Raw genomic sequence first — 26,526 nt, forward strand, 5'->3', positions numbered from 1 at the left:
TTGTAGCATCTTGTTCTTAAGATTTAATTAAAAATGAGGTTATGTTTACTCAGCACATGTTGGAGTTAATTATAGATTTACTAAAATGAAAAGCTTAATCTTTTGCCAAGTCAAGAGCAAAAGCTAAGTAATTAAACAAAGAATAGGGTATGGTTTATGATCCCAGCCCATCTTTTGGCAAAGTTCCCTTTAAGAAGGGGGGGGGGAGGGGAGAAATACATCAGCAGTTGTCTTTACATGGGCTAGACCAAGTTTCCCTTTGTGTTTGTTGTCAGGGAACTTTAAAAACCAAGAGTTGAGCACATTGATCAGGCAAAAAAAACCCCGCAGTCAAATAATACCAAACTTCATGTAAACTGCATGATGCTGTTTCTTAATCTGTAGGGTGAAAGTGCAGGTGACTGGGGAGCACCAGCAATTGTTGTTGCTGAAGGGGGGTACAGATCTCTGCAAGAGTCAAAGCCAGGTTTAGCAAATACCCTTTCTTCCCCATATGAGGAGATGTGTGGCTTCCATTTCAAATTGACATTTCCATGCTGTCTCTTGAGACTTCTGCATATTGCATCCACTTCTTGCCATTTTTCTTCATTTAGGTAGAATCTGAAGGAAATTTATTCCTCTGCCTTTGGTGTTTTCAAAGTGCAAACTGCAACAATATTTAGGGGAGGTTAATAGCACATATACTCTTCATTTCATTTCTGTTCAAATCCTTTTCCATTTTAAGGCAAAATGTTTTAGAAATATAGTCGATTTAAGCCTCATTAAAATACATTTGTAGTCTTATAACACTTCATCTTCAAAGCATTTGAGAAAGATCCTGTGAAGCTGATAAGGGAGTGTTATCCTCATTTTATAAAATGGAAAAAAGTGTTTGTACAGAAGTGATTTGCTCCAGGCCACAGCATCAGTCAGTGTTACCCAGAAATAGAACATGGGTGTTCCCATTCCATTTGTTAAAACCACACCTTTTTGAGGTTGATCATATTTAATATTGGGGAGGATTGAGTCTTTCTACCCGTTATTAGGAAATTAATAATTACCTTTCCATAATTAATAACTCTCTAAGTTAATAGGAAATTAATAGGGGTAAGATCAGTGAGTTTTTGTAAGTGAAACAACTTGTGCTTCCAGAAGGCTGGAAGAGTTCATGAAGATTAATTTTGAAAAATATAACTTGCAGATAAACACTAGATCATTTTCTCTTGCATAGGAAACCCCGGTGGTAACGACAGGAAGGGTTCAGTCATTATTAAAGTTATAAATCAAACTATAATTGTTGATTACTGCTTTGTCTATTTATAAAGTAACTCTCAGAATGTTAATTGATTATTGCTAAGTCTGTTTTGCTTAGGAATTTGCTTTGCTAATTGGGGGCAAGAGAAACTTTGAGACATGAAAACTGCATATTCATTTCTCACTTTTTTTAAGTTGCTATAAAGTACAATATCTGTATTTACTATTCATACCAGTATTTCACGGGTAAAGACTTCTTGAATACCCAACTTAGTAATTCTGAATAGAGCTCAATATGAGGTATTTCAGTAAATCTTAATTAAAGGCATATAAACATAACTTCTTCCCTACTTCCTTTTCACAGTAGATTTCCACTGATCGTGGTTACAACATGCAACTATTTCTATTCTTATTCTAGACCCTGGCATTAAAATATGCAGTCCTAACTCATTTCTTAAACTTGTTTTCCATATTTTGATATAGAGCCTTCAAAATTGGGGGGAATAATTTTGGCTCCCCCCCCCCCCTTCCCTTCTGCTTTTATTACTGTCTCTGATTAGGGCAGACTGCTTTGATACTTAATAAAGTTCTTTTTTTTTTTTTTTTTTTTTAAATAATGATTGTGACTTTAAAAGCAAAGGCACAAACTGATGCAGACCCTGTTCTTTTTTCAGAGTTGGCATAACCTTAGTCCACTCTGCTTTCCTAATTTAGTAACATATATAAAAATATACACGACGGGACAGGTTTGGTACGCCAGGCACCCATCCAGGAGTGTGGTGTTTTTAAGTAAATGGACTTGTGGGGATTTGAGGAAAACATAGATTAGGTTACATGAGCTTTGCACTCTCTAAGTATGTGACTATTTAAAGGAGCATGGGCTTCTAAATAAAAATATCTTTTAATTATTATCATAATATGTTGTTTTCCTTGAAGTAGGTTGATGACCAATTATTAAAAATAATTTTTCTTTGTACAGATCTGTAAAATATATGCTGTTTAATAATTCATTTCTAGATTCAGTTTACTGTATAAAAATGAGACTCAGCATACTAAGGGTTACATTAGCTCTTAGGTTCAACAACAACAAATTTATTTTTTTTTTAATTAAATCAATGCAAAACTTACCCATACTTGCCTGTTACTGTATTGTTTTTTCATATTAGGACTAGTAAGTCTTCAGTAATTATGCTGTATTAATGTAAAAGCACAATAAAAATAACTGATAGTATCTTTAAAACATTCTTTGAATTTCTAGGAGGAAAAGATTTTTGCATGTTTTGATCTTGTATAAACTCCAATACAGCCCTGTCCTGACAGCCTGTAAGGACTGAAATTTTTTTAAGAAAAATATCTCCTAGGAAATTATAGCAGAGGGTAATCTCTGAAGAGTTAGCAACAAAATGGCAACGTGGATGGTTAATGATTGTCATTGGAATTTGTGACCTAAATAGAGATGACCACAGCACAGGGTAGTGTATTGTACAAGTGGTATTCCTTACAGATTAGCTTTCATGCATGTCCAAACACACTGGTACCTATTTAATTAAAGGATGTTGATTGTGTGAGATTTTACAACAGACTCTGCCTTGCTCAAACATTTGGTTTGGGTTAAATTCTCAGGAGGACTACTAGTACTTCTGAGTGCTTTAAATTTATGGGGAGGGATGTGAGGACAGAGAATAAAAAAATTCCATTAAATTCCTGGAAATTTTCATTAACTGAAGTTTTTCCTGTATACCCTCACCTGTACAGTGTGTCAGAATGAGTCATCTGTGTATGCAGAGCTGCTCACTGTTCTGTTTGTCTGCTTGCCCCTTCATATGGTTATTTTTTGTCAATCCCCCTCCTGTTGAGGGGCTTTTAAAAGCCTCTTTGTTAGTATCATACAACATGTTTTAGTATACCATGGAAGGTTCATAATGTCACTGGATGCTGGTAGCAAAAATAGTAGTATAAACACATAGTCAGAAAAATTCTAGAGCTATAGTTTAAGCTTAAAATGTTGTTCGAATGTATGCTTTTGTTCCAACACGTCTTCCGGATGGCCTTCTATTGGGCGTACTGGAACTGAAATATTTCCCGTAACTGTAGCAGAAATGACGTTAAAAACAACAAAACTATCTCTTTCAACAATGGCCTGTGGTATTCCTCATGGTGTTGCACAGCAGGTTCTCAAAAATGCATGTGCTAAGTATGTATGTGTTGTAATTCATTAATCTGAAAACTAATAGGAAACAGTTGGAAGAAACCATCAATGTCTTTCATTGTAACATTTAAATTATGTATTCAAATATTGCTTTGTGTACTAGGCTTATTGGACTAGAAAATTCCATCTTAAAATTTGCTATTGTGATTTAGCGCAATCACTGGAAAAAGTATTTGGAAATTAAGCTATTTTAATGAGCATGTTTTTAGTTAAGAAATTGTGATATGGCTCAGTGCATCATATTTCCAAATACCTGCAATTTTATAAAACATAGGTCATAAAACAGCTTCTGTGGTCATTATGTATCCGGAAAAGTGATCAGGGACAAACTGAAACTGGCATTGAGGTTTCATGGTAATAAATTGAAGGCGAAAATCCTATTGAAGCAAAAGGCTAATGACCAAGTGCTTGAGTTTTCTAATATTAGTTTTACAATATTTAAAAGTCACTCAAAATTGTAACTTGACCTTACTGATTTCGATTTTTTTCTTCTTTCTTACATATTTTAGCAAGATGATAAAGATCTTGGATCAATCACTTTCTTAGATCCCTACTTTGGTTTTGGTGATGCTTTAATTTAAAAAAATCTCTGCCTGGTTGAGGTTTGACTATATCTAAAACATGAACAGTGTGCTCATTTAATTACTGAGTTCATGAATAGATCCAAGAGTGCCTGAGAGTAGGGTGCTGTACATCAGCGTTTCAGACCATGTTAAGTTCATTTGAATTCTTCATATGGTCTGGGCAGGGATTGACCTGTAAAGGTTACCTTTTTATATGATAATTTTTATTGGCCACAGAATCTTGGTGAAAGTTATGGTGGTATCACATGTCTGGAAAGAGACATCTTTCAGAATGACACCATCTGAGTCCTAATCATTAAAATACTTTTTTGTTATATTGTATTCCTGGTAGTAAGAACATTATTTTAGAGGGTAGAAATATGTCAGTGCAAGGCTGCCTGTGACCTGCTGTTGCGCAAGTTTTTTATTTTACATTTTTATTTCCTCTGAAGCATCAAAATCCCAGATATTTATGGGTTTAGTGCTTTGAAACTGGTTTCTGAGAATGGGCCAATGTTGCCATTTGTTCCCTACTATTCCATGTGAGATCCTTGTGAAAGTTACCGTGCATCAAACTTGTAGAATCTGGCCCCACCAGCCCCTTATGTCCCTCCCCACCCCCCAGTTCCTTTCCTTCTTGGAAAAGGAGTTAGTAGGAAACCTGGTAAGGTGTAGGTGAAATCAGGACGGAGCAGAGAAGAGCCAGCCTAATTGTTAGCAGTGGTGCTCTGAAGCCTGTTGTGCTTCTGGCTTTGCAGTACTCCACTTGCGAAAATAAAAATCTTTGCTGGAACACGTATGTTTTCTAAGCTCTGGGCCATGGGCTTTCCCCCTGGTAGCCGTCCCCCTCCAGGGCTTTTAGATAGGAGATAAAGGAGGTGTGCCAAGATACAGGAGTTTGAGTGCTGCTTTTAATGGTGAGGTACTTGGATGATTGGTGCATTCCTGAGAGTATGGGAGCAGATTTAACTGGATTCTCTATTGTTAAGAGATTTGGTACTGCCTCTTGAATCCTGGCTTATTCTTCTGTTTGGCAGTCCTTGATTTCTCAAGTCACTGTAAGCCTTGTTTCTCTAGGGGTTTTCCTCTTGTCTGTGGGGGGTGGACAGGAATTTTGAATATGTTGAGAGTGCTTTAAGTAATTGTGACAAGCATTCATCTGAAACTTAAAACTTTATGGAGATGCTGTAGATCTTAAATATAACTGTAGAAGCATGGTAGTTATGTTGCATGTTCTTATGCCTTTTTATTAAATAAGGAATCTTAAGTACAGTTCATTTCAACACAGTTCATTAAACATAAAATTGCATAATATTTTTCTAGTAAACTCAATTTCAGATTTCTCAGTAAATTGTTCAAATACAGATTTAAAAAGTCATCTTGCATGTCCAAGTAACTTCCAAACTTTACTTCAAAAAGTCAGCCAGTAACATGGCATATGCAAAATACTAAATTGAAAGGAATTTAAAATGAAATATTGATTTCAGTGCTAGACTGAGTAGAGGTCTGTAGATGATAATAATATCAGTAATAGGGTGACGTGGAAATGCTGCTACCACATACAAATAGTTCATACAGTAATGTACAAAGTAGTCTTTCAAACATCTGACAGAAGAAGTGACAACCTGAATTTTCTAGGGTATATGAGAACAGAGCCCTGATGGAATTAATCTACCCTGTTCTACTCTCTGCTCCTGCAATCATTAGAGCTGCCACTTGGGAACAGAGGGCTTCTGAAAGAAAGTCTCTTGACCTTTGAATATACTCCCAATGACATGCTGAGCCGGAGGCCACAAGGCAAAAGTGGGAAGTTTATGCAGCAGTATATAACTTTAAAGAACGTTAAGTTGTCATTGCTGCTTTGATCAGTGATAGAGTATACTTTGATAAAACTCAGATAAAGGGCTTCAGGCTGTAGCATCAAAACAATGCATTCTGTTCCTTTTAGTTTGAAAAATGTATTTCTACAGTCTGTTTTTAAGAACTGGAATGTGCTTGTGAGAACTGATTAGACCTGGCACGCAGACCTAAATAATGAAGGTCAAATAGAATGATTTGGTTTTTATGTTTTGATGGTTTGCAAACTTGGGTTTGAGATTTATGGACAGGACTCATTGTGACACAGTTATATACCACAGAAAAAAATAACTCTGAAAGTGGCCACAGTTGTGTTTGAATTCAGTAATTATTCCGTTTGTGGTGTTTGTTTTATGTCAGTTTATTGACTGCATAGCAGAGGAGAGGAAGGAGAAGTGGAGGGTCTTTGGTTGCTTTTGGTCAGTCTTACTCCTGTGGAGTTGAATCTAAGATGTATAAAAGCAGACTACCAGGAATTTAATTTTGTAATTCTGTAGGTATGTAATTCTATGTTGTAGTCTTGCTCTGAGACTTTGAAGGTGTTAGTTACATAAATGTATCTGAAAATCCATAAAGACTATAAAAACTAACATTCCTTGGTGCTTTAATTTATGTATTACCTGCGTGGGCTCTAAAGCTCTACAAATCATTATTCCATTCATAGCTCTGGCAAATCCCCTCCCACCCTGAAATTCTTGGTGGCATCTCTGATAATCTTCATAACTGAGAAGGTATGATGCTTCATTGCTTGTCTGGCTGATTTGCTGTACAACTGTCTTCAGTACTGTTGAAAATGAATGTAGTCACTGTTGTATTTATTACAATAGAATGCTTGGACCTATGTTAAGACATTTGGGCAGGGGTGTTTGCTTTTGTGTTTTAAAAAAAACAACCCCCCAAAAATAACCCCAAAAGAAATCTTTAGGATTTTTCAACTGTATTCTTACATAAGAAAAAAACTACATTAAAATAAAATTCACGTGAGTTACTGTAACTTTTTTTTAAGGTGTCATGCCCCTCCTTGTTGAACTTCTTCCCTCAACATGCTGAATCCTCTACTGAGCCCAGTAAAGCCGCGTCTTTGGAATTTGATACAAGGGTTTTTCCATGTTATGGCTGGCAACAGTCACGTTCTGAGCAACATAGCTTGGGGCTGTCATGAGGCGGATTCTCCTTCTTGCGCAATGCATGTATTAGCCTGTCTTTATGAGAAGAAGAATATGGGACTTCTAGTAAGTCTTTTCCCTTTGACTGTCTGTTTTTATAAAAATCATCACTTGTTCTTGAGAGTTAACATATTCCAAGAAATTAAACTGAACTTGAGTCATCATATAGTGCCTAATATCAGACTAGCTTCCTAACTAAAGGAATTTCAGAAAAAGTTGGTTTGTACGTCATCTGTCAGCACTGAATTCTTCTGATCATTCTGATAATAAAGATCTGACTTTACTGATTGCCTGGTTCAAGGCACATATGATGTATATGAAGTTCACTTGTGAAACTTCAGAACAGATGTTCGTTAAAATACTTATAAAAGTCTTTCTTTTTAGAACTGTTACCCAAAAGCAAAACTGAACTTAAAGGGGTTTTTAAGATGCTCAGGGCCTCTCTCATAAACATTTGCCAATAGCTGTTCACATGGGTGAAGACAGATGTGTATTGACAAGGCTGAGACTAAACCTCCAAGGTGGAGAGTTGGATGTATGCTCAGAAAGATGTGTTTCATATACAAATGGTGTTTGTGTTTCTGCAGTATGAAAACTTCTTCAATGCAGACAATCTGTTCAATAGCGTTTAGTCAGGGTTTCAAAGAACCTCGGCTTTGAACAGATATTAAACTGTGGGTCTTTTTTCTCTGAAATTTTTCTTCGGTTTGTAAATGTGTGAAAAAGGAAATGGTAGTAGTAACTGCTTTGCAAATTCAAGGTTTACATTAGGAATGCCTTACTGGTTTCAGAATGTTGTACTGCCAAAGGGCTCTAACTTTGTTTTGCTGCACTGACTTATTTCAGGAAGGTCCTAAGCAAAGACTAAGTAAGCCATACAAGCAAAACCAGCTTTTCAGGAAGGTTATGTCCATGCTTGCTGCCTTTACTGACACTGTTTTACAATAAAAAAATGCTGAAAACTGCAGTTTATTGTATACTGCACCACCATAACGACGTTGGTGAAAGTTAAACAGTGTGTATTTGCTATGCCAGCACATGGCTGCAAACTTGTTGCATACTTGTTCATGAAATTGAGTAGTTGTTATTTCATAGAGCCTATTCAGCTATTTAGTTTTTGGAAGAAAATTACCTGTTGACCAAACTAAAGTAATTTGCTACTCATTTTTCATGTACAACCTCTTACTAATTCGAAATTTTTGAGATTCTTTTTTGTTGCACCAAATTAACATTTGTGACAAGAAAAAATTAGCTCTTGAAGTTTAGTTTTTTAAATTTTTAGGATTGGGTGTTAAAAGTTAACTTGTTTTCCCCTTAAGTCTTTATAAAAAAAGTTATCTATGAATGTACTTTTGTCTCTTTGGTTCCCTTGGGTTTTTTTTTTCCTTTCCCTAAGCTCTCTGTAACTTACGTACAGTGATTAGCTATATTAACGGGTAGTTGATTTTACTTGTGCATTAAGCAAATGGAATTTACTAGTAGGACTTGAGTGCTCAGGGAAGCTTGGAGAACAATGTCATTCAGTCTTTGAAAGTGAACAAACACAAATTGTTAGTGCTGTGCAACAGAAGAATTTTAGAATGTATTGATTTCCATTTTGACCTTTCTGGCCAAATATAATTTTCTTTTATACATACCATTGTGAGAGAGTTAAAATACTACTTGTTATTGACATCCTTGTTTTTACTCAGCTAGTCTATTAAATAAATTGAGGCAAAATAAAATGCGTTGTTTACTAACGCTAAATCTAAATGGAAAAAGCTTTTAAAGAAAATGTGTAGAACTGGAGGTATTATGTGAGACTAACTTTCCTGTGGTTCATGTCACACACAGAGTTTGATACCTGTATTTCAGTTAACTTTTATCACAATGGTATTTAAAATAAAGACTGGTGTTTAACTTAGCATTGTCGAAATCTGCATTAAATTGTCATTCTTTATGGAAGGCTTTGATACTGAGCAACTGCAAGTATACTCCAGTTGGTAATTATTTAATGTTTGAGAGCTTTATGGACTAAGACTACTTACTTGTGTTGCTAAAGGAATGCAATTTGGAATGTTGGGGGGGGGGGGGGGGGAGTATAATTACAAGCCTTACTTGTTGTCTTTTGTGCTGATTTGAAACACTAAACAGCAGTATCTTCCACTGATTAAGATAAGGCTTGCAGTTGCTCTCAGCATTTTGAAAATCAGAACACTGCTAGTGTTGTTTGACGTCAGATGTCTTCTTTTTTGGTGATAATCTTAGTTAGAAACTGTTAGTAGTTGGTCCATGCCATTTTCTCATTATAGTAGCGCCTGCCTGTCCTCCTCAACCGCTGAATTAGCGAGTCTGGTGGGAGGCCACACACTGATCAGCACAAATGAGCTGGGCAAGTGAGGAGGAGCAAGAGAAGCTCCTGTTAATGCTGCTAGTAAAGGGCATCAGAATCCATAGTTTATATTTAAGAAAGATGCACCTCTATTATAGTGGGAATACCTCCTGTGAATGTTTAGCCAGTCCCTGCCTTGTAACTACTGTTGCAATTTGTAGTAACTTCCAGTGGCCTGGAAGAATTCTTATTTTCATAGGACTTCAGTTAAGACAATCCCATCTGTTAGCATTCCTTTCAAAAACAGATATGGTGACTCCACTGCCCTAAGAGTGGTTCCAAACTGAAGAGCTTCCTTTGATTCTTTTTCTTTCCCTCACCCCATTCAAATTTGTAGTTGCATTTTTTTGTTATGGGGACAGAGTCTACCTTCAGGGAAGAGGGTTCTTTCATATCTCCCAATAGTAATATAAATAAGCATAATTTGGCTTGATATAGCATAATACTTTTCCACTGAAAGATGAAAATCTAACCTGGACCTATTGCATTCGTTATGCGTTTAGTTAATTCTTGGTGAGGAAGGAAAAAAAATCAAACCCACCAACCTCAAGAAAAGGAAGAAAGATGTGTCTGTTTCCAGTTGGTTGGAAACCGTTGATAGCAACAGTCGCAACAGATAGGTCTTTGCTTGGATTATTTAGACACTAGTGTAGTAACAAGTTAGGAGCTACTAATCTATATTTGTCAGAGAGACCAGTCCATCGTGTTGATCTGAAGTTTTTCCTTTGAAGAAGAAGAAAGGAAAAAGCTGCCTGAGAATTTATAGCCAGGACTGGCCCTGTCTCTGTGGCTTCCTGAGTGTCCTGGTTTCAGCTGGGATAGAGTTAACTGTCTTCCTAGCAGCTGGTACAGTGCTATGTTTTGAGTTCAGTATGAGAAGAATGTTGATAACACTGATGTTTTCAGTTGTTGCTAAGTAATGTTTAGTCTAAAATCAAGGATTTTTCAGCTTCTCATGCCCAGCCAGTGAGAAAGCTGGAGGGGCACAAGAAGTTGGCACAGGACACAGCCAGGGCAGCTGACCCAAACTGGCCAACGGTATATTCCATACCATGGGATGCCACATCTAGTGTATAAACTGGGGGGAGTGGGGGCGGGGGTATCACTGCTCGGGGACTAACTGGGCATCGATCAGCGGGTGCTGAGCAATTGCACTGTGCATAATTTGTACATTCCAATCCTTTTATCATTACTGCTGTCACTTTATTAGTGTTATCATTATCATTATTAGTTTCTTCTTTTTATATTCTATTAAACTGTTCTTATCTCAACCCATGAGTTTTACTTCTTTTCCCGATTTTCTCCCCCATCCGACTGGGTAGGGGGGCAGTGAGTGAGTGGCTGTGTGGTGCTTAGTTGCTGGCTGGGGTTAAACCAAGGCACTAAGCCATCCTTGATACCTCTTTAGGATGCTCATTTTGTTTGCCTTCGTTTTAGGTGATTACTGGTTTGTATTTAATCAACGCAGGGTACTTAAGTAGCCATCTCTAGCTGGCTGGCATCTTGAGTTCAAATTATTAGCTCTTTATTTTACTCACAAAGTTTTTCTGGAAGGCTTTTCCCCCTCTTACCATGTAGTGATATTAGTGCACAGTGAACTGTAGATGATGTGCAGCAGTAAAGATGGTAAGACATAAACAAAACAAGAAAAGTGTAATAGGTCTTATGCTTTATTCATTCACATTTGTTTATGTTCATACCACCCAGGAACACCCAGAAAAAGGAAAACAGCTGCTCCTCAAAGGAAAGACAACAGCAGAACTATATCACTTCCTAAAGAAGAGACTTTTCTGTAAGGTGCTAGCAGAATTTTTCATGCAATATACTTGACAAAGTACGATTCTGTCTCTTCACAGTTCATTTTGGCTCCTCTGTCCACAATTTGGCATATTGTTTAATAAAACCATAGAATAATATTAATACGTTAATTTCACATCTATTACATATTTGTGTAGCAGTAGTACTTTGCTGTGGGGCAGTAAAGTACTAGGCAAAGTACACTAGAACAAAATGAAAGGATAGGTTGTCTTTTAAAGAAAAAAAAAAAAAAAAAGCCCAAACAAAAAAACCAAAACCAAACAACTGCAAACCTGATAGTTTCAGGGCCTTGACTTTCCTTTGTGCGTAAACTTCCCCCCCCCTTATCCTTTTTGCCCCTTCGCCCACCTTTTCCACTTTTCTTGTGTATGTTAATTTCTGGTATTTTTTATAATTGATTTGTTCTAACTGTTCTCAGTGAGACCATCAAATTATGGAAGAAAATAGAATTCCAAACCTGCACTGGGGGGAAATATGGAGCATAACCTGATAACTAGTCTGGATCTGTGCTCTCTGTCTGGTGCTTCAGTGCTGATGCTGAGAAAAGCGCAGAGTGCCGGACCCATAAAATGCACAAGGCTGCCAGTTTTGTTAATTTAAGCTTAATTATGGTAAAAGATGGGGAACCACTGACCTTTTAGATGAGTTTGCCTTAATGAGACCCTCATGCCTGATGTCTGTTTTCAGCCGCTTTTCGCTGAACTAAAATTACTGTTTAGCAAGATTGGACTTTAGAAGGCCACTTTTCCTCACCTTTGCTTGTGAATGATGGTGCAAAATAAGTAAGATTTGTTACTAAATTGGCTTGTGGCATTTAGAAAGGTTGAGGAAAAACAGATGCTATTTGGGTATGTTCAATAGAAGTATGTATTTTTCACTTGGTTTTGAGTTTTATCTGCTGCTTAAATGTTTTGGAGAAGAGTCAATATAGTTTATGGCTGAAGTAGGTGAAACTGAGAATTGAGAACATTTTTGAGGTGTCACTTTACCCCACAAAATCTTTTTCCCTGTTCTTTCCAGCCAGGATGTGTGTGTGAAATGCAACCATAAGTATGGTTAAAAGTAATAGATTCAAGTTTGATCAGCTGGGATAGAAGCCTTTTTTCATAGAATTTTTATGGGTTTGAACTTGTATTCAGCACCTTATTTTAAAACAGGTTATTCATAAAATAGTTGCTGCAGTATCAAAATGTCTCTTCCAGTCCTTTTTTTTTTTTCTTTAAATATTGAGCAAATGTTAGCCTACATGGGAGAAATACAAGGAAAGAATCATCTTCAGGTGTGTTAGGCTTGAGAAACAGAACATTTTTCAAGCTCTTTCACTAACAATACAGTAACAGATCTGCATACAGCAGTGTCAAAATGTAAATGTCATTCAATTTGCCTCCCCCTTTCTTTGTCCTTAAATCTAATGATGCCAATTTTCAGTTATGGTCAAACTTCCTTGTTTGAAGATGGCACAGGTCTATCATAAGTGCCAATTTGTGCTAGAAAATTTAATTTTTATAGGCTATGAAACGTGAGCTGCGTGGTAGGACAGTAAATGTAACGTAATATATAATAGGATATTTAATTTGTTTTAACCATCTTAAAATCTATTTAAGTCTCCTGAGGCATCCCGGAACAGATCTAAAGGAGATCTTTTCTATCAAGCTTTCAGTGATTTAAACTTAGATTTCCTGTCCATTACAGTTTTAACTGGTAATAGTATTATAGTTCAAATTCACAGGCATGTATAGAGACTTGCATTTTTTTCTAATGGGACAGGTGATAAGCTCTGTAAGTATGAAAGACTTCAAACGCCTTTTACTCACTGTTGCATGGTTTTATAGCTCTAATAGGAAAATGTGTCTTGTACTCAGATTCATGGAAGTTGATTAAAACGTTCTTTCAGGGGTGAAGCATGGTAGCCACTTTTAGCACCTTCTGTTCTTTTCCTGAAGCAACCAAGGTCCTTTTTAGACCCCAGTATAGAGAGGGATCACTGGGTGCATAAAGTCCAGTGTTTCACAATCACAGCCAGTCATCACAGCACTTGATTCTGTAAGGATTCATAGGAATATGTCCCTCTGGGTACCACAAGGTGGAAAACATTACTCCATGTTATATAGGAAAGATTTTTAGTACAGCATGTTGCAGCCTTAAACAGTGACATGCTGCTGGCATTGCAGAGTGGATGACAGGCAAGGGAGAGGATCGCCTCCATGTTAGAACCCTTTGGTAGCAGGGTGGTAGATACAAATGTTCGTAGGATAATAGCAAGATCATCATTATTGCCTACAATACTAAGGTATATTAACATACTTTCCTGCTCCTAATACAGTGCTGGCTATATATAGAAGTTGCATTAGTTATTTTCACTGGTGGCTCATTATCCTTAGGTGGTGAACCAATATAGCTGATCCTTCTCTTCCTTCATTGTTTCAAGCAGAGGCCTGACTTGCAGCACCTTCTTATCATCCTTATTTTCTGTTATTTCTCATTCCATTGTGGTCACTTCAGTCTAAAAGTTCTTGCTCTTCTTCCTGTATGATAATTTGGTTCTCTGTCATATTAGCAATACTTTAAATGCTTGTGTCAACAGCAAACTAAAACTTAGGGGGTTTTTAACCAAGGTAGAAAATAGAAATTCTAAACAAAGTAGACCCTTGAGGAACACCACTAGTAATGTTTTCTCCAGCCCAATAGTTTGCCATGAGATGTGATACTCATATGTTACCATTAACCAAAAAATGTCATTGAAGAAAGATAAGCCAGTATAACATGATTTACATTTGGAGAGATCTGGGTTGCGTTTTCCTTCTGCTTCCTATTTATGTTCCAGTCATTGGTTACTCTTGGTTGCTCCTTCCCCTTAGAACAATTGTTACAAGATACTGAAGAGCGCCAAGTTCATGTTAACAGGGCTTTTTTGAACACAGGTTCCACATCTCTTCTCCAGCCCTAGGCTGCTATCCCAGAAAAAGTCTTATTCATTGAGAATCTTTGTGCCTGAGCTTGCAATTTTGATAGATAACCCATTTTTTCAGTGTTCTGGGATGGAAATTTTTTAAGCAGCCTCATTTCATTTTAGTAATGGATGTGGTAATTTTCAGTGCTTTGTCCTTGTTCCCATGAGGTATTCTGTCTCTGTCCTCATACACAGCATTATTCTTACAGGAAAAAATGATGCAAAAAACTAATTTAATATTTGGTCTGTCCTCCTAATTTCTACGCCTTGTTGACACCAGTTCTTCATTTCTTGCTTTTTATTTCTTGTTGAGAAACCTTTTGTTTGACTGTGAGTTCCCATTTTCCTGGCCTACTGGCAGTTTTCATTTAAGTTCTGTGGCGTGACCTCTAAGTGCCAGCTCTCTCTGCTGATCAGTCCCTTTTTCCATTCCTTGTAGGTTCTCTGCTTTCTCTTAATATCCTGCTTTGAGGTGCATTCTCATGCAGGTAGGTCTGTAGCCCTTTCCTGTCCCCTTCTTTCCTTTACTTGGATGGAAAGACTCAGATAGCATTTGATTTAAAGTAAATCCATGCCTTCCATACACTCAAATCCAATTGTGTATGTGTTTCATATATGTTTGGATGAAATTTTGGGTTATGGCCCAACAGGGAAAGGTGGGATTGCTCTTGAAACGTAAAGAAAACTGTTAGTTATTTTCGAGTTATGCAGCTGGTGAGGCCTGTACCCCCAGAAGGTTAAGGAAGTTTGAATTGCCTTTGGCAATTATTATATGTTGCATAGGCTGCTTACTTCCAGATGTTTTTTCTTCCTTCATGTAAAGCCATGGGAATTAAAGACTGGCATTTAAACCATCTGAATCAGAAATAGATTTTTTTTCTTTTTCCTGATGCTAGGTATGTTTATACAAATACAATCTGTTAGAAGGTCAATAATTTTGGAAATTTCCTGAAATCTTTCAAGGTTTCACTTTCTTTCTTTCTTTCTCTTTTTTTTTTTTTAAAGGTATGCTGATGTTTCTTTTCTCTTTGTGTTGAGAGAGAAATGTATTTGGCAGTTTTCCTTTTGAACACCCAAATGCATGTCATGACAGTTCACTTGACCCTCTCTCCAAGGGGTTGGGAAAGCTATTACCATGAATGCAAAGGCTGCTTTTTGGAGCCACAGTAATCACTTCTGAATCTTTATCAGGGATGAAAAAGATGAATTAATTAGTCAAGTGCTTGCAGTTTTAGAATACAGGGAAGTATTTATGTGTATGTCTCTTGTCACTGAAACCACCTTTAGGAGGTTGTAGGCAGGACTCTGTGTATAAGCCTGCACTTAAGTTTCTGTGAAGTAAGGTAGTGTGCGGATTTACAGTCTGTCAGCCACTTCGTGTGTACAATGCCACGAACACATTTGTACCATATGGCCAAGCTACAGAATTGCCCAGCTATATGTGAAGGCAGTAATCTGTGCAGATGGACATGACTGAAACACTTGGGTCCAAAGAACTAGCAACAGGAACTTCACGTCTGGACTCAGGTCTTTCTGATTAACAAAGCTACTGAGGTTTTTTTTCTGGCTTCTGATATCAAAATGGGGTTCAGTGCTCTGCCATGTTGATTTTGATAGTGTTGATCCTAGAACTAATATAAATTTTAAATTATTCATTTATGAATTTCATTTAAACGTAATTGGAACTCCTCAGTGTGGTTTAATAGTGATGTATAATGCTTGTCTCTCTGTTACCCTCAGGGGCGGGGGTGGGAATCTGAATAGAAGTCCCTTCTTTGTCAGTTCTTTTTATTTGGGAATAGCTATTTTCTTTACTGGGTCTGCCTGAAATTTCCAAAGTCGACCTCTCATATGTATCTTAGTGCTTGATGAGGTGATAGCAAAAGAGAGATTTGTAAGTCTTTCACTGTTTGTTAGCCAAGGCATCCTTCAGTATTTATGTTTTTAAAGCATGGATAATAGTATATAGTAACTAAAAGCTTGAAAAACTTATTAATGGATTGTTTATATTTTGTGTTATTCCTCTTTATTGTTTTCCTTTGCTTTAACAAGATTGAAACCAATTTAGTTTCATTAGTAAATGTCTGAGCATGTTCTTCAAAATGAGCTTTCAACACTATAGTGTGGAATCTGGGGGTTATATTTTTAATCTGATGGCACTTGAAGTTGTTTGGTTTACTTTTTAACTTTATCATGGGTCGATGGGTGTTTCTGTAACATATGGCACTGTATGTTGAAAGTGGATGTTTACATCTGGTATGCATTGGAAGAGTAAGGTAGAGAGGATGAAGTTTTGGGCAAGTATGTGTTTCTTGGATGAAGGATAAAATGAGAATACTTTTATTTCCTCTTAGATTTGAAACATATCATTCTAGCAATGCCTTTGAAACTCTGCCAGCTTTGCCAACCGTAACATTTATGGGATTTTGGACCTAAACTGAATTAGAAAACTGTTTTTAGTGGCAGAGAAAAAGGTTAGTGCATGAAAATAGCTAGGCCTATTATTGACTGCATGTGGTCAGTGGTTTGGCTGAATGTAGGTGGCTCTTTTCCTGTCAGTGTTTTCAAGCATATGGCTTTGTTTGTGATGAATATAAAACTCTTTAAAAATGAGTTCTAATGCAGTTCTTTTGCACAGTAGTCTTTTGCTATTTGGTAGTGATTATTTTGCTTTTGCCATTCATTTTCAATCTCGCAGTAAAAAAAACCCAAAGACTTTTAAAATAAAGCTTAGGATTCCTGTTGACATCAAAACTAAGAGATTTGAAGAATGTGGTCATCTGTGTATAGCAGCTACTTCTGTCAGTAATATTTTATAAAAGGATGCATGTACTATGTTTTTGATTCTTTATTGTAGTTAATGCTGGGATTGTTTGTAGTGAGCAGAAACTCCTTTTATATGTGCACACATTTTGTTTAATTAGTACTTTTGTGAAAATCTCTTATACTGAATTATAACTTCCCTTTATTTCATGTTTTCAGTCTTGAAAGTAACATTTATAGCAGTTTTTCCCAAGGTCAACTTCAGATTTGGCATTTTTTTTCCCCGTTGTGTAGAAGACAGCTTGAAATTAACCTAGTGTTTTGTTTTCTTCTTTGGGTGTAGTATACAAGGTGCTACCTCAGAGCTCAGGGAATAGCAAATTTTCTAGCTCGTGCCGCAGAGAGAGCGCTTAAGGGCACAACAGCTTCTGTTTAGCTTTAACTTAAAGAGTGTTACCCTATTTATATCTTTTTAAAAAATATGGGTGATAGAGATGTAAATTGTGCGGATTGTGAATTGTGTAGATTGTCTGGTGTTTTCTGTGTAGAAAATTCTAGTGAATCTTGTTTTAGCAGTTATCAGATGCAAGAGCTGGTTTCATTCAGCTGAGAGCAAAGTACATTTGGCTCTGCAAGCTGCTCAGAACTGCAGTAAGAATTAAGGGGCATCAAGCACTTCATGAGTTGGTTCCATTGCTGTAAAGTATTTAAAAACAAAGCAAAACTGTTTACAGTTTCCCCATGTTTGGGGAAAAGAATTTATAGAGTTATCCAATTTTTAGAGCAACTGTAAAAAAATAAGTAAATAAATGATGAGATAACTTGTAGAGCTGCTTAATAAATTTCTCAGTCAGTCCCTGAAGAAGTGCATCCTGGTCCCACAGACCAGACACAAGGAAAATCACTGTTGTACAAGGGAGGCTACTTGTGTGATCACATCTTGCAGACTTTTAAGAACTTCATTTGTTACCTACATAAAAAAATTATACAATACTATTTAAAACACAACATGTACTTTTAAAATTCTTAGTGTTAAAAAAGAATTTCTAGAAGCTGTAACTAATTATTACAACTATAGGTTAGCGCTTACTGTAATATCTTCCTACAATGTAACATAGCAATATAATTTACAGGTTATTAAGAAATTTCTTTTCTAATTTAAACTAGGTCTTTTGAATTGTATTATGAAGACAGAGCTGTTGTTCCTAAGCATGCTTGGTGAAAGACTGTCACTAAGCAAGAAGTGTTATGCATGCATTTGTAAGTCTCATTGCAAGAGAATCTTAAGTAAGGTGGATATAAGCATTGCATCCTCAATTATTTTTTTCTTTAAATTAATTTGAATTTGCATGAATTTGGGGTCATGCAAAACACCCTCAATAACAGTAAGCTATGTGATGTGTTTTGTTTGGGGTTTGTTGTTTGTTTTTTGTTTTTTTTTTTTCCTAGTTCTGATGTAGGACCAGGAAACTGCTTGATATTTTTGACAGTAGTAATTGTCACAATTCAGGAATTCTCTATCTTGAGAGATCTCGTGTTTAAACATACTGCCTAACTGATAACTGTTCCTCATCAAAAAGATTTGAAATAAGATGATGATGGGGATTATTTGTATCAGTTCTCAACACGGATTGACAGAACAGTTTCTTAAGAGAAAAACAGCACAGCTAACTGACCTTTGTTTTTGATTTATGTGAGATTTTTCTGGTCTTGTTTGTGAAAATAGTTATATTAATAATTCTCAATTCCTCCTGTTTGGATTGTAGAGGTTGGAGACCTGAGGGAGCTACAAACACTGGACATTTCAACCAATCGTTTGATAACGTTACCTGAAAGGCTGCATATGTGCCTTTCACTGCAGTACTTGACCGCAGACCGAAACCACCTGTGGTATGTTCCCCGCCACCTGTGCCAACTACCAAGCCTCAATGAGCTCTCCATGGCTGGAAACCGCCTTGCATTTTTGCCACTTGGTGAGTCACCACTGTCATTGGGCAGGGGATAGGTCAGAGAAGAGACAGGAAAACAAACCTTCTGTCCCAAAAGGAAACAAACAAACAAACAAAACACAAACAAACAAACATAATAATAATAAAACCAACCAAAACTAGAAACCCTCAACAAGTGATTTTCTTTGGTGGTCTCTACAAACTCTGTTTATGGAGTTGTCACAGTGATCATATTGTTGGAAAATATGTTGATAAAAAAAAAAAAAGGCAGGTTGAGGTTTCATGTCTGTTTTAAAGCATAGGTCAGCTATCAAATTTGCTTTATTTTTAGCCAACTGAAGGGGAAAAAAGTTTAAATGATGTTGTGTTTAAATACGGTACTATGTAATCTGACTTCTGCCACTTTGGGTAATGATCTGTTTCTGTTTGCTGGATCTGATGATTTCACTAAGATTCTTCAGCTAGTGTCTAAAACTTGCTGTGGAATCCCAGTGACTCCACATAAATTATTTTTCATGATTAGGAATGTCAGTACTGCAAAATCTATCAAAGGTTTAGTTTGTGCTGTGTATAGGCATCCATCAAAACTTCCACAGTAGTAGCCCAGGAAAGAATTTATCTGCCGCCTTCTCAACCCTTTCAAAGTTTGGAAGTGTTGAACCAGGCCTTCAGGAGTAGGAGGTGCAGTCAGCATGTGGTGGTTTGTTGTGGGAAGTAGTTGTGTTGTCAGTAAGTGTGGACTATGTATTCTGGTCGTGAAAAGCAAGTCCTCTTCCCTGTGTTTGTTACTTCTTAGCCCTGCCAGGGGCTAATCTCTGCTGAAATACAGACACACATGCAGGATCTGTCATGTCATTTGAATAGCCATTAATAGTTTTTCTAGAATACAGAGTTCAGTGTTAATTAGGTGCAGATGAAGTTATGATAATCACATTGAAAAGAAGCTGAAAATTGAGGTGGCTAAAAATGAGATTATAATTTCTAAATTAATTACATTGTATGCCTTTAACTTAATTTTTTCAGTGCTAGCAATTTAGTCTTTAAAGGAGTTTATGATCTTTCTGATTTTCTTAGCACCTTAGTTTATTTTACTGGAAAGTAAGTGCAAATAATGTGTCCAGACATAGTGTTTTAGTTATGTTCCAACATATGTCATTATATAAATGAGAAAATGAGTTCCAGGATGCATCATCCAGATTCCACAGTACTAACTAAAACAAGCAAAATAACTTCCCCTATTTTGGCAAATATTTCTATCTAACTCCATTTCATGAGACAGGAAGTTGAATCTTTTTAATTTTTTTGTAAGATGAGGTGTGAAATATTAAAGGATAACAGTTTTTGCTACTTTTGCGCTAGTAGCTTATCTGTGAGCAAGCTATGACCTGGATGAGCCGTAGATCTGCAGAAGTGTTTTAAGTTCAAAAGAAGGGAATAAATCTCTAATATAATGACACACCTTCTTTTTTCTTTATTTTTAGACTTAAATTCAAAACATTCAAAAGGAACTTTTAAAATAACGGGAAACATCAAAGACTGTCAATTGACCTTGTTCAGTAGTTCTTAATAGTGACTCACTGGTGAACATTTGGAGATAATTTGCTATCTGTGGATATGAAACTGAATCATAAATCCTAGAGTTCAGAGGAAAAGCAGCACAGTATAAATGTAAATGTTTAATCCTTCCTCAGAAGAATCAGAGGGCTTCAGAGTGGTCAAGATGTGATGAAATAAAGTAGAAGATAGAGTTAGTGCATTGAAAAAGAGAAAGATTAAATTTACCATCTGTTGTATGGGAAAATATTTTTTCTTGGAGTTTTACTGAAGTTAAGGCATAATTGTAGCATTATTTCTGCTAGCTGCACATGTTGGCTAATGGTTGTTTTGTGTGTATTCTTACATCCAACTTCACTTTACTAGTTAATGACTGAGTAAGGACATTAAATAACAGCGAAAGATACTGTAGAAATATCTACAAGTGATATTCAAGCAAGAATTGTCAAACGATTTTTTTCAGTTAGGGAGCTGAGTTGAAAAGCAGACAATTTATTCATCTCCTGACAGAATGTGGGGTTTTTCTCTTTTTTATTAGACATGTCCATGTTAGAAGAAATATGTTTGGAACATATTGCTTAATGCTTTTTAATGTGTGATTTACTTCATTTATTCCATATGGTGGTTGACATGTACTATGCCAAGGAATCCATTCTTCCTCATCTAAGTATGTCCCTTGTAGCTGCCAGTAGAGCCTTTTGTTAAGTGTTACAGAAATCTGCATTTTCCTGTTCCTAGATTGATAGGTGTAAGATTTATTTCAGCAGCACACAATACTTTCACAGCACTGCTGGAAGGGTACTACGTAGTTTTTTGTCCTGTGCATTCTTTTAAGTTTGTGGGCACATGTGTCATAAGAAAAAAGTGTAACACTATTAACCAGTTTTACAAAATACAATAAAAATACCTGATCCCACTTTGTGACTTTCAGAACTGGTATATAAAGAAGCAGATGGGTAAACAATAATGAATTAGTCATTTGTTCTGCTTAATTCTTGGATATGCCAGTATTTTCCAGCTGTTGAATATCCAAAGAAACAAGACTGCATGGATCCAAGCCTTTGGGCCTTCCTAATAAATTTATTTTTTAAAAAAGCCCAAATTGTATGTGTAACTTGAACTGGAAACTGCATCCTGGACAGTCCTGTTATTGTTAGAGTAGCTTTCATGCTGCCCTAATAAATGGTTAGGAATTCTGTTCTTGAACAGTAGGATGGAACTACTGATCATTTTATGTCAATCTACTTACAATATGAATTATCCTTTGACAGAAATTTAGCTTTAAAATTTTACCATTAACAAATGCTCTAATGCCTGAAAACAAATTCCAGTGCAAGCAGAAATTTGAATCTGATGATATTGCAAAAGTAAAAATGATTTATGTAATAAAGTACAAATATAATTAAATAGGCCATAAATTCTCAAGTGTACTGGCAGTACAGGGGATGTTATGACAGCAAATATTCAGTGTTATATCACTTTATTGAGGGTTTATGTGCACTTTTTGTTTAGAAAATGGGTCTAGTAATTATCACTGCACAGTAAACAAAGGCCTTATTCTACCTCGGTATATGCTGCTTTTGTGTCCTTGCCCTCACAGTATGGTTAAAAGAGCATCAGTGCAGACACACAAGTGCTTTTGTTCCATCTTCAGCCATGTGGAATGCATATGCCAGGGCCCTGAGGTTAAGAAAAAAAAAGGAGAAAAAAGAAAAAAAATTTGGGGAAAAAAAGGGGGAAAAAAGGAAAAATAGAATTGGGGTTTGTTCAGGACTCATGGCATTTGGTCATTTCTGGGAGAAAGGTCTTTGATCTGGGAGCCTGGAAGGAGGAAAGTGGAAATGTTTTAAACACAGTACAGTGCTTGCAAAAGCCACATGAAAACATTCTTTGTAGCTTTAGCCTTTTCAAAGATGGACAGCTTCCTTATTTTACAAAGTTCTTCAGAAGCATGTTTTTTAGAGAACTGTTAACAATATTTGTTGACTGATATAAGACATAAAAATTAATGTGGATGGGTTACAAAGAGCTTTTTAAAGTGGTGATTTATTTAAATTTAAACTTGATGGATAGTGTTTGAAACTGGAAAAAAAATCTTTTGGGGACTAGAAGATGCTTGGTTATTTAATGCAAAGAAACTATATCAAAGGAACATTTATAGTTACAGGCTATTTGGCTTTGGCTATTGAATTTTTCCCACTGAGATATTTTGTCTAACATCCAAAAATTTGCTTTAATTACCTAGGAAATGCAGTCAACTCAGAACTTAGAATCTAAACATAGCATAAGATAAAGACAGAGGGAAGAGATGAGATGCAGCCTAACTCCCCCCCTCAATGCATATGAAAAGAACAGCTTTAGGGCTTTTTTTGACTTGCCTGATTTTCAGCACATTTGCATACATCTGTGTAGAATTGAACACGATGAGCCTCTCTTAAAAATTTTCTTCCATTCTCTAAATTAATAAGTTAAACAGTAGCACATTCAAGCTAGTCCAGCAACCCATAGTTTTCTGCTCCTCTTAGTGTAATTGGCTTCTGCAACATGAGGCAATATTCTCTAAGCGTTAGGTGTGCCTTGCACATACTATCTGCTTTAAATTTTATTGGATGATTCTTTTCCAGCCTTACAATATTTTATGATGTTATAGTGCCTCAGTATTGCAATGTTTTTATTCATTGTATGATAACAATGTTTTTGTTTCATCTAAAAATATCCCAGAACTTTACTAAACTATTTTCAGCCCTGCAATACTGAGCCAAAATAAATCATCTTTGAGGTGTTAGCTCATAACTATGTACAGCAGCATCTCACAGCAGTGCCTACCAGTCAGCAGAGATATTTGTACTTGCTTCTTGCGGCAGGACAGTTGATGGATGCAGCAGATAACTCTGCAAACTAGAATGTCTTTGGGACAGGGTCAAAGAAGCATGTGATGGCTGAACATGTCCCCCAATGTCCAGTAACTCCAGTTTGGACAAAGTCCAGATTATGGTCCCTGAAACCTCCATAGACTGTTGCAGGGCAAGGGTCTGTATTAAAAGAAAAAAAAAGCAAAACTCAGTTTTTCTATGTTAACATTTTTATTTCAGAAAAGCAATCTATTTGTTTTTGTTGGTATCATCACTTGTTCTTTATATCAAAGATTTGATAATGTGACATCCTCTGAAGCTGCTCCTCAGAGTGAGCTTTTAAGGTTTGTGGTGCTTACAGCTGCCATTCAAGTGGGTGACAGCGGAAGACATTCAGTATGTTTGAAGATGGCCAAATGTTTGGGGAGGGATCACTCAAAATATCATTTACTTTATCTGCACTAAGTGGTGTCCAGAGCTCTTGCGTACAATAAAACTATTCAATAATAAAGAAGGGACTGTATTACCTGTAGTCATAGTAGGGAATGATGAGATCATTATTCCAAATAGAATTTATGAATAGAACTATAATGGAAATTGTTTTAATTTTTATTCTGTTCTTGGCCATGATTACAAAAGGGACAAAAGCTATGCTAATTTCTCTGGGTATCCTTATGTTTATGCCAACCAAGGTAATTGACAGTTGATAAAGATGGGAAGTTGGAATTAGTCGATATTAGTACCATCTTGCAATGTGGCTGATTCAGCCAAATGCTTGTTTATCTTGCTTATTTTCTATAACATGCTCATAAAAATTTAAGAAGCTGGGAGGCATACAGATTTATTTTTTTATTTTTTCATAATGCAATTTGTCTGGGTTGCAGCTGTCCTTTCCCAAGCAGAGAGACTTTCAAACATTGTTCACTTAGTTTGTGCTTTGTATTAAACGCATATGTCTTTTCCTAACCCAGTATCTTGAACAGCATAAGAGCTACAGATGAAATGGCCTACCCAGATGATCCTACATGTCATCTTTCTTGCCAGTTCAAAACTTTTTTAGACTATTCTTTTTAGCTCACTGTTTGGTTTGTCTCTTTAAATGTCTCACATTAGCATGTTTTCCACTTCTTTTGACAGCAGACGGTTTTACCACTGACTAGATCTTGCTGATAAGCAAAATTCTTTTTTCCAAGAATTCTTCCTAGAAACTAAATTTTCCCTTTTTAAATTTTGCTCCATTTTTCCACTTTAATTTTCTAAACAAAATAATATTCCATACCTATATGCTCCTATCCGGGTGTATGTTAATATATTTCTAGTCCATGAAGGTATTGCTTGAACATGCTGTACTTGCTGCTTTTGACTGCCAGCCATGAATATCTTAACAGAAATAATGTAAGCAGCACACCTCCAGATATATTGATCATTTACTTGTAGCCACAACTTCTGTTGTAGAATATTCTGCAGTTTAATGCTTGTATATTTTCTTGTGTTCTGTAAATTACCGCATCACACAGACTTGTTTCTGAATGATTACTGTTTGTATTTGGTTATGGCTAATGTAATCAAACATCTCCTCTTGGAGAAAAGAAAGCCTAGGACAGACCACATTCTTGTTTATGTCTTTACCACTTTACCAAAGATAGTGAAGCTGTGATTTCAGTGACATGAGGCCAGTTAATGAAAGCAGGTTTGACCTTATGAACTTGAAGTATGCACTGTAGATTTGAAATCAGTTGTCCCTTTGATTCTTCAAACTGACTTTGGAGTTTATCAATGTTAAAATTAATTATTTATAATGGGATTTTCAGAGCTACTGAAAAGGCTTTTGTTTTGTGTTAGTAATTTTCAATGCTATTTTCTAAACAGCTTTTCAGCTCATCCATAATAAAACCATTGGCTGAAATTTTACAACTGAGAAGTACTATTTATGTTTGCTTACATGGAGTCTGATTAGCTTATTTATAATTAAAGAGAATTACTTTGCTTATAATTGTCACTGTCATCCCTTCTCCCCCTGACTTTTCTTGTTTTCTAAACCCAGATTTAGGTCGTTCTCGGGAGCTGCAATATGTTTATGTGGATAACAATATTCATCTGAAAGGCCTCCCATCTTATTTGTATAATAAAGTCATTGGTTGCAGTGGGTAGGTATGAATTAATTCAAATGTCTTGCATACCTGTTTTTTGTAAAATTTCTCATAAATATCTTCCTGTATGATATATCTGATTTTTGTGTGTGTGATTGATTCAGAACTGATGTTACTTTGAGGATATTACTGCAGCTCCCAGTTCTGTTTTATTTTTGTAATAAATCTGTGTTAATTGCTGACTTTCAATGTTTTAGTATTAAGCTGTGACAGACAGTGCAGTTATTCTGAAGGAATTTGTAATGAATGATAACATAAGGCCTAAAGCTGAATCCTAGCTGCATTTAAAGATTGGCCAAAAATGTAGGCTTCACAGAATTTCCAGCGCTAAAGAATGAACAAAATATTTTTTAATGTGTTGCAGCATCTATCTAGTTCATAAGTTCTCACATTTCTGTAAGTTGTGGGCCATAACATATATCTTGGAATGTCACATGCAGCTCCTTCATTCATTTTACATCCCAGTATCAGCTTCTTCTGGGTCTTGGTACCTACTAACTAAAATAAGTAACTTTTTTTAGCAATTATGGATTGACAGGTATATTTTTATGTGTGGATTTTCAAAATATCCTAGGCTGTGTCATGTTTGTGGTTAGGATGTGAGAAAAAAGTAGTCTGTCTAGGACACTAGCTTAATTCTTTCTGCACTGACACTAGCATAAATTAGGATCAGCACCACTGATGAACGGAGCCTTACTGGTGTAACACTGATCAGAAGGGGATTGTTCCCATTACCATCTAATTATAAATTTCTGGTATGCTCACTCTCTGCAAATCTTGCATTAAATATAAATTCCCTCTCTACAGCCTGTGCTTTACTGCAATATGTGAGATGCTGAGTCTTGGCATTTTAAGGTTTTTTCTAATATTCCCGTGTCAGCTGGTTGTATGATATTTAAATACTTGGAATTGGATTATAATTCTGCTGAACTGTATGCAGTCTCAAGCTTCTACTAATTTTGTTTTTCAAGAAAAATAATTTCTAGCCTTTGTTCTTTCAGAACTGATTGTAAAATGTAACACAGACATTAAATTGACCCTAAAGGTAATTGAACTGTATTGATTGTGACCAAAACCACTAGTGACAATGC

The 26,526-nt window shown here is 36.2% G+C and overlaps 1 protein-coding gene across 3 annotated transcripts in view; it reads left to right on the plus strand.

Moving 5' to 3' along the window:
* LRRC28 (leucine rich repeat containing 28) overlaps positions 1-26,526 on the plus strand; it is a 56,886-nt gene that overhangs the window by 15,602 nt on the left and 14,758 nt on the right. For all 3 annotated transcript variants that reach the window (XM_069798519.1, XM_069798520.1, XM_069798518.1), the window contains exons 6-7: positions 18,697-18,903; positions 25,330-25,432. In XM_069798519.1, coding sequence (XP_069654620.1) covers positions 18,697-18,903; positions 25,330-25,432 — 310 coding nt within the window. The remainder of the gene's footprint in view (positions 1-18,696; positions 18,904-25,329; positions 25,433-26,526) is intronic.

This window comes from Haliaeetus albicilla, chromosome 12, assembly GCF_947461875.1.
Source record: "Haliaeetus albicilla chromosome 12, bHalAlb1.1, whole genome shotgun sequence".
NCBI lineage: Eukaryota > Metazoa > Chordata > Aves > Accipitriformes > Accipitridae > Haliaeetus > Haliaeetus albicilla.